Below are 14,065 nucleotides of genomic sequence, written 5' to 3'. Positions count from 1 at the left end.
CTACATTAAACCTCCCATGAAGATGAACTGTGAGCGTTTTATGGAATTCCCCAGTGAAGCTGGCATGATGGGGCACTAGGAGAAAAGGCAGCCATTTTAGCAGAGAGAAGTGCACACAGAATGAACTAAGGTTGGTGTAGGGAGGTAGGGGGCAATTCAAAGTGCGCAGGATGGAATGAGGGCTTTGGCAAGTCACAACTATCACACCTTGAGGAAACCATGGATGCTGTGGCAGGCGAGGAGGGTAACTGGTGGAAGTAAGCTGGCTAGCCTGGGGGTGCAGATTGGAAAGGGCAGGGACAAGTGGGTTGCGTCATTTGAGGCAGACAGCCATCAGGGCACAGGCCAAAGCTTTTGTGATTGGAATACATAAGGGGAATGTTGTAGAAAGAAAAGTTCATTTAGTTTTTCACTGACATTTTAATCTAGTCTGTCCCTTTATTTCTACCCGTTTTTAAGTCATTGAATTGCTCTTTGGCAGCAGAATTACATCTCAGCACTCCACACAGATTGAAACCTAGAGCTAAATCTTCCCCCACTCTCCAGGTTTGTGCTTCGAGTGAGATTTGTTTGCACACCTAGCTGGGGCTTGGTTTGTGTTTTGTTTAAACTCTTCTAAAAAACATAAGTATTTGAGTTTGTTTATTGTGCACATTCAACCCCTGACCAGTGTATTTTTCATTGCTATTGAAAGTTAATGGGGGCAAAATTGCAGTCCCAAACATTTGAACCTGAAGTAGCCATAGCTGAACTTAGTTGATCTCTGGTGATCGGTTCAATTTACTTACGATTTTTAGCCATTAGGCTGGGGCTGAATGATGGTGATTTGGTTGAGGCCAAATGTCTGCAGAAAATTGGCTCTTTGATAAGAGCCCTGTTATCAGAGGGGGATACTTTCTCATTTACATTTAGATGAGTATTGATTATTTATTTACTCAGAGCAGTGAGATTCGTTCCCAATCTTATCTCCCTCGTCTCTGCTTGTCAGCAGAAAGAGAGATAGAGCTTCTGACATCAGCCCAAGATAACAGCACTTTGTAGGAAAGATAAAAGTTGGAATGGGCCTTTTTCTAGTCTTGACTGAAAGGATAAGTTTTAAAAATTAGAACTGATGGATCAGGCTTTGGAAACCTTTTCTGAAGGTTTTGCAGTTTCACTAGGCAGCACACTCGGTTTGTTCTACAGTAAACTCTTTCATATCTGCCATTCTAGAATCCGGAATGCTCAAAGAACCAGCATTTTAACCAGAAGTAAATTTTAGTTACATTTTCTGTAAGTACAGTCTAGTGAAAGTAAATACAAACAAATACAGTAAATGCAGTATAAGTTTACAGTGTATAATACTACTGTTAGTAAATAAAGTGGTCTGCATACATTTTTGTTTGTTTCTTAATATCTAATCTTGTTTTTCTTTAGTTTTATGCAGTGCTAGCTATACCTCTTTGTTATCCAGAACATCCAGCAACCGCCCGGTCCTGGGGCTTCCAGATATAAAAGAGTTTACTGTAGTAGGCACAGCCTTTCTCCCTTTGTAACGGAATTGTTTAATTTGATTATTATACTCCAGTTCTCGTCGCCAGAGTAAATTTTATATTGTGCCAGAAGAAGCTAAAAAGTGACTTTATGGAACATGTAATTTTTTAAAAATTCCTAATGATCCTCCTGCTATTTGAAGAGGCATCTGCTGTAGCGTTTAACACAATAACATAGTACAGTACAAATTTTTCTGCAGAGAACAACTAGCAGCCACACAGAGGGACAAATAAGCATTTTAACTGGTGGGATTGTGCATTATACAATTATGTTCATGTAAATGTTGCATGCAAGTTTGACTTCTGCAGTCAAGATTTTTGGGGTATTGCTTTGTAAATGAATAGTTCTGCCTTTGTGATGAAGTTAGCACAGCTGTTTAACAGTTATTGATCAGTCAGTGTGTTAAAATCATTGCTAAAAGAGAAGAGTTGCTCTGTCTGTGCTAGCTTTTGCAATTCTTTGTGTTTAGGCACTTGCTCATGTTTGCAGGATATTTTGCCCAGCAGTGTGATCCAAAAATTGAAGATCAGTGTGCCCAAGGCAACTTGTCTGCAGTGCCTGCTGGAATAGGGGTTCAACTTTAGCACCTCCTGCAAGAGCTAAAGAAAGCTTAGCCTATGGGTATGTATTGTACCCTCGAATTCATCTCTTCTAGTCTTTGAATGAAAAATGATGTGCTTTCAGGTACAACTGCTTCATCTCTTCCCATTCTGGCTTAGTTCAGCTCACACTCCTGGTTCATACCCACATCACTTCTTTCTCATTGGGATGCATTAGTGTGCCAGGTTTGGTCACTCCACTGCCGCCCTGCTTGCCCTTTCCCTGGGTAGTTCCCTTGAAGTGTTTTGCCAGAATAACAGAATAGGGATGGGACTTGGGAGGCTCAGAGTTGTCCTCTGCCCACAGCAGTTTCCTCCTAGCATTTGAATACCTAGTTGATGGTGGGATGTCACTCAAATGACCTGCTTGCCATCTTTGCCCATACTAATGCTAGTATGCGAAAATATCCTGAACCGTTTTATCAATCTGTGCTGTTAGATCAGAGCGGCGGGCTAAATTGATAGTTCTTGTAGGTAATGGTAAAGGTTATATGGAGGTGCAGTGTCACTGACACACACCTTGTTCTGAAGGTTCTCTTTGACACGTGTGTGGAAATGTTTCAATGAGACAAATGCAACACTGAGAGTATAACTTGGAAAGTCTCCTGAAATGCTCAAAGCACTGTTTTGTTACTAGACCATTAATTTCCATGATATTTCCACTACAAATTTGTCAACTCAACATCTAAAATGAGTTTTCTAATTACTCAGTGCAACTGCTCCATAGATTCACCCTCATGTTGGTGGTTGTAACTTAGAGGTCATGAAGCTTTCTACACATTTTTGACATTTCAAACATATTTCTAAAGGGTACATACTGCCTGAAGACCCATTTACACTCTGAATTACACAGCATTCACTCCTTTTGAAGAATCTTTTCCAATAGAAATTGCCTCCGCAGCAGCCCTGTAGTGTAGCAGTTTTTCATTTGTTCATGCAGGCTGGCAGGTTGTGTATTGAGCAGAAATGGCATTGAGCCTATGAAAGCAGTTTTCTTCTTCTCTGTGGATCTGGAGCCTGGGGCATCCGTGATCCATGTGGAGAGGATAACCTGCTATCAAGACTGATTTTAACTCTCTCCTTCCAGGATTCTTTTATATTGGATTCAGCAATAGCTCTAAGGGAAGGGAGTCAACTTTGAGATGGTATTGTTGTCTGTCTTCTTTACCTGCTGTTGTCACCAGTCACATCTCAAATGGCAGTTGCTAAGATAAAGAAAAAATAGATTTTTGGCTATGGTCTACAGCACATCTGATCCATGCCACAGGCTCCCCTATGCTTCGTGTGTTTCCTTCTCTCAACGCCAGGCAAAGGAAGGATCCTTTAAGGAGTTACCACGTGATTGTGAAACCGCATCTTTGGGCAGTAGATGGGTTGGAGGTGGAGTGTGTGAAACTACATTTAACTCACATGAAATGGACATATATTGCTACCAATGTACCGGCCCATCAAGCACCTCCCCAGCAGTAAGAGCTATCACTTGGTACAGAAAGGCAGGGCCTGTGAAGTGGGGTGTACACTGGTGTGATGGATGCACGCTGGGAGTAGATAAACCCAGAGCCTGAGAACGCCCTGGACCTGTATCGGGAAGGTCTGTGTGGTGCTGAGTCGGGCTCTGGCTGGATCTAATGGAGGTGGGAGGAAAGGGAGAATCAGATGCTGCTCTCCTCTGCCCTTCACCATCTGCTGGAAATGGAATAAACAGTGTCCCATTAACACATATGTGGCTTCAATTTTAGTGTTACCATATAAAAAAAGAGGACACCCCTTACAGGGAGTGTATCTGTATTAGTATTTACCAACTCATGTTGTATTAGTGTGTTATAGTACATATGAGCTTTCGTGGGACAGACCCACTTTCTGTCCCATGAAAGCTCATCACTGAATAAATCATTTTGTTAGTCTCTGAAGTGCTACATTTCTGCTGCTTTGTTTTGTTGGAGTACAGACTAACACGGCTACCTCTCTGTTACTATAGTATATATGGTACCTTAACACATCATGACTCAGTAGATACTGATACAGATACATTCCCTTTCAGAGATGTCCTCTTTTTTTGAAAAGTCAAATATAGTAAATCTATTCCATTTAAAATTGAAATTAGGCCCCTGCCTAGTTAGTAGCTGTTCGATAGCTTCTTTTAAAAGGATCACAGATAGTGAGAGCAGAGGAATACATTCCTTTCCCCAAAATGTTTCCATTTGTCCAGGGCCAAGGTACTAGCTTGCAGTATGTGGGATAACTGAGTAAAGTGCGCCAGGTTGGAAGGGATCATCATGGTACCACTGTATCTGGGATTCACATGAGCCCCTTTCAGTTCTCATTATAGGCTGTCAAGAAGATTACAATAACCTTAATGCTGGTCTGATCTCTGCAGCCCAGGGTGTGTGTGTCTCATGTTTTTTGCACAGAGAGAAGGGTTTGCAAGATACATCTCATTTATGCTACAAGGTTTTCTGATTTGGAATCTGACAGTAAGATTTGGATTTAAGCAGCCAGTTCATGGAAACTCCAACCGGCAGCTACAAAGCTCTCTCAGCCCACTTCATTCATTCTGCATTCACTGCAGCATTGGAAGACTGTTGGGATCGCTGGAAATTACTCTCTACCAGTGCCTTTTTTGTGGTTAAATAAAGAAGTGGGGGGGCACTCAGTACCCGCCTGTGCTAGCACAATAAAAGCACTGCTCTCTACTATCCCCTTGCAGCAAGACGAACTAAGCACGCAGATTCTGCCCTCTGATTCTGCTTTACCTTGTCAGTTGTAACACCTACAACAACACTGAAATCAGATTAGTTGTTTGGTTTGATATTTGTTTGACGTTTATCCTCAGTAAATTCTGCCTTTCCTTCTGTCAGACAAACCAGGCCTTTTTGTTTGTTTTATTTTTTTAGGCAGATTTGCAATGGCTTAAGTCTTGAAAAAGATGGAAGATGGTGCTCTCCATGCTTTGTTCCTTTTGCTGTTTGTGTTCTGATCAAATATCTATGCTTTTCTTGGAGTGCAATTTGTTTTATAAATGCTAGGAACCAGCTACATGTGCAACTGCTGATTGTGGTGGGCACAGAGGGAGTAGTTGTGCTTTCCTCTGGTGGCCTGCAAATAGCCTGGCCACGCATCTGTTCTAAAAGTCACCAGGAATAAGGAGACTCCATTTTACAGGAAAATAATGCGCTATTTCAAGAGCAAAATACACTCAGAACATACGGTGTGCTCTGCACATGGCTTCTGGGGAAACAAAATGAAGAGCCGTAATTGAAACTATGCTGTAGTAAATTTAGAATGAATTGGCTAACAAATTCCCTCTCTCAGGCATACCATCTGAGGCCAAAAGTCTTATTTTGTTATGTTTTAAATATTCCTGAATGCTTTCCTGGCTCTGAATTCTGAAAACATCTGAGGAAATGCTTTACCTCTCATGGAGAAGGAAGATAATTCATTGGAGTAGCTGCCATTTTTACTGACTTGAGAAAACTGTTTTTATTGGGGTTCTCTCGTGCTTCTGTTGCTGTCTGCCACTTGCAGGGGTCAGGTTGAGGGGCTGTTCAATGGCAGTGTAGATGTTCAGGCTCATTTTAGAACCTGGACTCTAGAATCCTGCAAGAAGTGGCCAACAAGTTCCTGCAGCCTGCGCCACTTCCCACAGCTTCTGTTGGCCAGGAACAGCAAACCGCAGCCAGTGGGAGCTGCGGACACCATACCTGCGAACACAGGGTAAACAACCTCTCTGGTAGCCAGCCAGCAGCTTAGCCTGAGGAGCCACATGTGGGCCTCAGGTGCCTACCACTACTATAGCCAGAATGTCTACACCACAGTTAAACAGCCCGTTAGCCAGAACCCTGTCAGCCTGAGTCAGCTGGCTCAGGCCAGCCATAGGCATCTGGTTGCAGTGTATAGAGACACTACATGTCACAGGTATGGAGAGTTTTTTTTCTTGTTTGCACAGCTTTGCCATGTAAAAGTAGCTACTTTGAAATCTTTGCATTGTTATAAAAATAACTTTAATTAGTTTTAATTTAATAGTTACTGTTTGCTTTAGAAATTACAGATCTTTCAATTATCACTGGCATGGAGGTGGGGGGGCAGAGGACAGTCTTAAACAATAAGTACAAATGGTCTAATTGGCTTTAAGTAGCAAAATTCTTCTTCTCAATTCTTTTCTTCAATGAAGTTGTTTGAGAGGTTTTTCACTGGAGTTTCAGCATTCAACTTCATTTCCCAGCATTAATGCTGACCCAAGTGCTAGCATTGTAACAGTCATTTGTCTTGTGATAACCTGATATCTATCAAGTGGGACTCATCCACTGCATCTGGCGCTGCTCTCCCTGGCATGTCTGCTAAGGAATCGGGGTTTGATTGTTTTATTTTTTTGAATGAGATGAAAAACAGAGGCCCTAGCCCTTTGCATTCATTAGCAGCCCATTGTTATGTTTTTGCAAGAGTAGAAGTATTAACCATGATGTTTCAGACAGTCTACTTAGGAAATGACATTATGTGCCTACATTCGCTCTGCAGCTTCATTTACATAAAGTACCTTTTGCATGCTTTCCTAATTTGTTGCATAGTGTTTCTGTGTGCTGTTCTAACAGCTTACCTGTAACACCCCAGAACTGGCTTAATTTCACCAATGTTTCAGTTGCACAGTTTTATTTCAGTGAAGGGGTGCAACTTAGTGATTTGTAGGAATGAAAGACACAAAAGGACATCATCTACTTGTCATCACGATCATTTATTAAAATACTTTCTAGAGCTGGGAAAACACTAACTTTCAAATGAACACCATTGTTTTCAATGCTTTGAGTTAGCTGAGTGTACAAAGATTGACACTTGAATCTTGGAAAAAAAATCTAGTTAAGTGAATTGTATTTGAAAGTAGTGGGTTTGAAACAGCAGCAGTCTGCATTTGTATCTGAATCCCTGTATCTATTTCATTTGTTTATATTTGGCAGTCATGCTAACAGTGTTCAGATCTCTGGTAGAAAAGTAGATTCATACATATACCTGTGACCCTTGCTGCTTCTTACAGCCATGGAGGTGTTAAGTGATATCAGACTCCATCTACCATTGGGAGGTAGCATCTGTTACATGAAACTGTAGAAACATTGATAACTTGAAGGACTCATTCCTGTGCACAAATAAGTCAGACACATTATCTTTAGTTAATGTGGAAAATAGCACTGGTCCCCACTACTCATGTCTGAAATGGCACTGCCTGTCTCATGAGTATTAGAAGTCCAGGCTGTCACAAGACACAAAATTAGCAGGCAGAAAAGCACAGAAAAAATGAAATCTGTAATATAAATTCTCTGCCAAACTGCTCCCATTAGCCCCACCACCAACATACACCTCTTCCCCAGCTATCTCAAGGTGCAGCATGTATTCTGAGCGCTTCTGTTGTCCTGGTTATGGTCACCTTTGCTTTAAGGGCTTGTCACTAAAATCACCAGCTTTCTGCCATTTTAAATCCACTGCAGTACATGTGTGCACGCCAGCATATCAGTTTGAACCCACCATGAGGCATGCATATCTGGGAAGCACCTGGATGAGCAATGTAGTACTGTGTCTTTCAGTGGGATTTGTTTAGCCATACTGCAGTGCATCTGCCTTCTCTTTAGAAGGTTCTTCAGCTTCCAGACATCATGTGAGAGTAGCTTCATCTCTGAGGCAAAGGGCAGGCCAGATAACCCACAAAACCCTGCTCCCACTAGATACAGAATGGCAGGGGAGACAGAGTCAAAAGGAAGCCATATTTTCTTTGTTCTGTGTAAGGCTAGTTTCAAGTCCAAATACACAACGTTGCTGAAAGTGAGAGAACTTGGGTGGGGATATAGGGGAATAATACATAGAGCAAGTTAGGTGGAAATCACAAGTGTTTTTGTTCTCTGTGAAGTGGGCAGGAAGTGTCAGGCTGTGAGCAGTGGCTGGGGTATTCTGTGTTTCCATGCTCTTTCTAAGCATACCATCTTCCACTACTATATTATTATTTTTTCATGATGGACAGGAACTTTAGACATAAACCACCATCTGTTTTACCTCTTGAATTTAAGAATTCTCTTGTTAATTGACCCTGATGAGCTGTATTTTAATTAGAATCCAGAGATTTTTACAAGTTATTTTATGTTTCAGGTCCTCAGTATCGTCTAGAGAAGCAGAATGAACCCAATGTCCCAGTGGACTTAGACTGTACCTTGGAGAGCCAGAGCACTTTGGAATTCTGCCTTGTTCGAGAGAACAGTATGTTTGCCCTTTTCACTTTTGCTCTTGTAAATTACTGAAACTCACATAAGTTATATATTCGGAAACACAGGCTGTACTGGCTAGGAGAGTAAGTTCTGAAGAGTCTCTGTTTCCTAAGGCACTTTTCAGCTGTGCCAAAAGAATATTCCAAAGTGAAATGATTGATTTCATACATTTTGGTAAATAGTCTGCATCCTGTTTAACACTTTCTGATTAATGTTTTTCTGTTAAAACTCTGTTCCATAAAATTACAATTAACTGGGAAAACCACTTGATAAAGTTTGTTGTTGTTGCAAGCACTGTTTAGTGGATAAAATTATTGGTCTGCAATATGTTTTTACCATGCCAATATTGCTGCCCAAGAAGCAGCCGTTTTTAAACCTTTAGAAGAAATTAATCATGTAGATGTAAGCAGAGCAGAGGTTTAGTGGTGGTGTTTATCTAAGCATAGGAACAATATGTTTTCTCGCTATATGTAGGAAAAATTACTTTTGTGGTTTGTTTTGTTTAAGTTTAATGAAATTTGTTGGAGATGAATGTAAACTTTTCCCCTTTTGGTTCATCCCTGTGTCTGTCCAACTGTCCCAGTGTCCTAGCTCTCGGTTTAGTTTTCTTCCCACTTTTATGCAACATTCTTTTTTTCCCCTTCACTAGTCAGAAAACTGGTCACATCTGTGATCTCAGTTATAACCTTGATGAGAAGTTTTCTGTTGCAAAGAGGGATAATAGGAGCCCTCACTGAAAAGCACAGAATTTCTGGTTTTCTTCCAAAGATTAAATCCTTTTGTTTATGCTTATAAAGCTATAGCATTCCTCCTCCTTCCATTCTTCCTGAATTTCCCCTAGAAGGGTATGACACAGAAAGTGATGGAGCATCCGTTGGATAGCTCATCCTCATATGCCATGTATGTGGTATTGTCCCCCATTTAATGAATGACAGAACTGAGGAGACTTGACTAATAGCAACTCGGTATCAGAGCTGCAGTTGGACCTCAAGTTCCTTGCCTTCCATGTTCAGAATGGAAGGACTTCACTCCCCCTTAATGCTTCACCTTTATTTCCATGTCTTATTGCTGTAGAATACTTCAGAGAGAAGCATTACGAAACTTGGAAGAAAGTCTTTAAATGTATAAACACCGTAGTTTGAATCTGGTTAAGTAGATCAGACTGTTATGCAATTCTCTCCTGGGATTTCTATATGAGTTGTTTAATATTTCTTTGAATGTATCAATGAATTGTTCCTTTTTGTCTGAAATTTACATTTCATAAAGCAATCAATGTAATATTAAATTATGCTTACACATACCTGCTTCAGTAAAGAGAATGCTCTTTTACTGAACCAAAGCAGCCATTCATCTTGCCTATTTCATTTAAAATATAACCAAATTCTTGAACCTGAACTGTCTAATTCAAAGCTAAATACACACCTTGCACTTTGAAACCCACTTGCACAGTACCTGGCAAGAGTGCATTGTATGGTCTGCAGCCATGAGAACTTGTGCTGTAATCCTCTGAGTTCTCGTATGCTATGCAGGATAATGCCAGGTCAGTACTTGGCTGGGAAGGCTCTAAGAAACATCTACATGTTGGACATTCAGTAGGTGGCCTTCTTTCCTCTAGTAGGCACGGGGCCAATATCCCAGGATGGTGGAGTTATAGCTACCCCATTAGGGCCAAAACAAAAAAGCAGTCCAGTAGCCCTTTAAAGACTAACAAAATAATTTATTAGGTGATGAGCTTTTCACGTGGGTCTGTCGCATGAAAGCTCATCACCTAATAAATTATTTTGTTAAGTCTTTAAAGTGCTACTGGACTGCTTTTTTGTTTTGCTAGAATACGGACTAACACGGCTCCCTCTCTGTCACTATTCCCCATTAGGGCCAATGAGGTATTGTCACAGTGAGAAAATAAACTCACCTGAATTCTGATTCTTTTAGCCACTGTCAGCTGTTTAGTGTTACACTAGCTTTTCCTGAATGATCTGTTTGTTGAGCTGCTGCTCCAGTGCCTCCACCTGTGCAGTGCTCGTTTCTCTAAGGAGCTCCAAGGCTGCAGCAAACTTAACTGGCAGCCACTGTGCCGTTTATTAGTGAACACATGGAGACTGTGCTAAAATCACACAGAGTGATTCCATGTTGCCTGTAACTCTGACCTAGAACCACCATTTGGACGGCAGCGTTGGGCCTTGGAGCACTGCAAGAGCTATCTTTTGGGTGAGATGTCACATAGAGCCTGTGGTTACTTGTGGTCATTAATATAATTTTACCTTTTTTTGTTAGTTCCAACTCTGGTGTGGGGAGTTTATGCCTCAGAAGTGGGAAACAGAACTTGATAGATGTAAATCAAAACTTTACATCTCATAGAAATAAGTATATTGTATGTTAGGTCTCATTTTAACTTATTTCGCTTTTTGTTAGTTAGGCTATGTCTACACTGGTACAAAACTTCAAAATAGCCATGCAAATGGCCAAATCGAAGATTACTAATGAGGTGCTGAAATGCATATTCAGCGCCTCATTAGCATGCCAGTGCCCACGGCTCTTCAACACTGCCACGTTTCACTCCTGTGTGGCTCGTCCAGACAGAGGGCCTTTTCGAAAGGACCCCACCATCTTCGAAATCCCCTTATTCCATAGGCAAGGTGTAGACATGGCCGTAGAGAAGAATCTTGATTGTAAGAGTAATTCATTAAAGATGCTCATTTATTTTTTCACAGAGAGCCAAACAGATGCTGGTAAAATAGCCAGTTTCCTGTGAGCCAATGTATACTTTATATTTTATGGGATTAAGTGGACACAGAAAAATTTCATTAATAGAAATACACATGTAGAAATCTCTTAAACTTCTGACATTAGAGATGCTCCAACTAATAAACCACATCCTATATTTGGAGCATTTTAACTTACATTCAGATTTATTTTTAAACCAAATGCCAGCATTTGCTATGTGAATGCTTTTATTAAAAACAGCAAACTCTTCATGGCTAATTTCATTTATTCCCTCCATTCTGCTTCTGGAAAGTTCTTCTTTTTCATTTTACCATTAGATGGTAATTAGTATTCAATGGAAATTGGTCTTCATGTATTAAAATTGGTTAAGTGCCTTTAGACCTGTACCAAAGCCAGTGTCTTATTAGAAAATGTAATTGGGGACTCTGTATATGTAATTAATTGAATTACAATTAAGAACTTTCATTAAGCAATACCCTAGTACATTAAAGTAATAAAGGACCATTTTTACAAAGGAGTTAACAATGTATTTTGATTTTATTGAGGAAATACATATTGCTTGTTCTTGACTGTATCATCTATTTAATATTTTAAGTAGCCTACTAAGCAAATACTTTTGTGTATCTTTGACATTAGCAGTCTGCCATTTTCACATGCCAGCTAATGGCTAATGTTTGGAGTGGGACTCCTTGCTTCGACCCTAGAGGCCCTGGACGTGTCTGGAACTGCGCCTCCATTTGATTGGTTCCTTTTACTGTTTTACTTTTTTCGCCGTTTGAAAAGCCATTTTCTGAGGCTAAGCCTCATTCTGATATCCATCCGCTGGACTGAGTGCAAGTGAATGGTCTTCCCAGAGTAACCTCTGCTTTGCTCAGGAAGAAAGACCTTACTTCTATTCTGATCTGTGGTGAAAGTGCTGTTCCCTGTGTTCTCCCTGCTGTGGCGCAGCACTGAACATCACTGCCTCAGTTTCCCCAGTAGAGTCTGTAACACACTTGGTTATGGATATGGCTTAGCCCTCTGACCTAGTCACTGGGAGAGTTCTGCCCTCCTGCAGGGGTGACGGAGTCCTCAGGTGAAGGTCAAATATGAACATGATCAAAGAAACTTTGGTCATGCTGAGCTCAAGTTTTAGTCCCTTTTCCTTTTTGGGGACCCCTCTGTGCAGGAGCATGTCTTAATGTGCACCAGTGGGTTCCTGGTAATAAATCAAATAGTCTTTATCAACCCTCACTTCCACCAAAGCATCAGTGGCAGACCTCAGTCTCCAGTCAGCACGTGGGCCAGCCAGACTTTTCACGTATCAGAGGAACCAGTCCACTGTTCTTCACTGTTCTCCCCGGCTGAGCTGTGCTCCCTCTTTTTCCAGGCCAGAAACCTAGCACAGGACTAGCAGTGCTCCTAGGAACTAATAAGCTTCGAATAGTGAGAAGAATGAGCCCAGCTTGAAGAGCTTATCAGAGGTCCATCTCAGAGAGCTCAGGTTCTTCCTGAGACAAAAGCCACCAGTAGAACTCTTACAACCCCAAGGAGGTGGTGATGGAATTTTTTTCTTATTTCATATATATCATTTGTGTTTGTTACTGTACCATTTGGCCTCGCTCCTAAGAAGCAGCAGACTGCTCTTCGTCCAGGTCACAATAACTGTATCCCCACCATGGGGTGTGTCAGATCGGAATGACATGCCTCTTCTTTTTCTCTAGAAACCATGGTAAAGGATCTGAGCAGCTGACCTTCCCAGAGCCATCCTGGTGTTTCCTCCCATTTCCAACTGTCAAGCACATTGTGAAAAATGAAGTTGTTTTGTTGGGCTTCATATGGTTCTCATCTTTCTTGATGCTGTGTTCCAGCAGTACTCAGTCTTAGCTTGTCTCACTTTTGATTTCGGCTTCTTTCATGCAGGGAATCTCCATCTCATTTGTAGGAACTTAGCTTTACAGAACAACATGTGACATTGATGGTGCTTTGCCTCTAGTTAAATAGAAAATGAAAGAATACAAAAATAGCAAGGTAGGTGTGAATTTAACTCCTTTGTCCTTTAGAAGCTACTTTTTGGAATAGCATCTGTTCCTTCAATGAGCTACTTGGGCTACATCTACACAGGACTTCTGTTAGTAAACGTTCGGTCGGTTTGGGGGTATGAAGAAGCACACCAATAACTGATGAAAGTTTTACCAACAAGAAGCATTGGTGTGGACAGCACTTTGCCAGCAGGGGACACCCTCCTACTAACAAAGCTACCGGCACCCTAACCCCTCCACCTTGCTGGGGGGTGGCGTTTTGTTGGCAGGAGAGCATTCCGCTACGCTGTGTCTAGGCTGCAGGGAGCTGCCAGCAAAAGATATGCAAATTGCACATCAAAATTTGCATATATTTTGCCAACAGTTCTGTCTGGAAAGGTTTTTCTGACATTTGGCCCCATGTGTTGGGGCCAAATGTCAGAAAACGCCCCCTCTGTTGAGACCTCCCTTCTTTCTCATCACGCGAGGTGCACAGGGATGTCGACAGAATGCTCCCGACCTGCAGGTCTCTCCTGAGAGATCTGCAGTCTGGGCGCATGCTCTGTCGACCAAGCTTGTGTCAACAGATGTCTTCAGTTGAGACAGAGCAGCTACACAGCATACCTTACAGCAGTGAAGCTGTGCCTCTCTAAGGTACACAGTGTAGACATAACTGTGTTTCTGACTTCAGAACTGCTGTACAGATTCTTGCTATAGTCCTGGAGTGTCCACTTGAGCTGATTGCTTTGCCAAGTAGAAGCTTTTACACTCGAGCATTTTTCATTTACATGCATTGTGATGTCCATTTCAAATGCCTGACAGGGCTGTAACTGTTCCTCAGGTTTACTCATGGCTATTTTTTTGTGGCAAGTGTCTCTTACAATGCTGTCTCCAGTCAGTGCTTAGAAATGATTCTTTTCACTGTTCTGAATTCTTTCTGTCTCGTCAACATTCTGATAAAGCTGCA

At 41.5% G+C, this 14,065-nt stretch overlaps 1 protein-coding gene across 1 annotated transcript in view; it reads left to right on the top strand.

Annotated features, from left to right (window-relative positions):
* MAPKAP1 (MAPK associated protein 1) overlaps positions 1 to 14,065 on the top strand; it is a 198,206-nt gene that overhangs the window by 153,322 nt on the left and 30,819 nt on the right. The window contains exon 8 of the mRNA XM_075015555.1: positions 8,259 to 8,366. Coding sequence (XP_074871656.1) covers positions 8,259 to 8,366 — 108 coding nt within the window. The remainder of the gene's footprint in view (positions 1 to 8,258; positions 8,367 to 14,065) is intronic.

This window comes from Carettochelys insculpta, chromosome 21 (genome assembly GCF_033958435.1).
Source record: "Carettochelys insculpta isolate YL-2023 chromosome 21, ASM3395843v1, whole genome shotgun sequence".
NCBI lineage: Eukaryota > Metazoa > Chordata > Testudines > Carettochelyidae > Carettochelys > Carettochelys insculpta.
The sequence above is the reverse complement of the archived record's forward strand: the minus strand, read 5'-3'. Positions and strand labels throughout refer to the sequence as shown.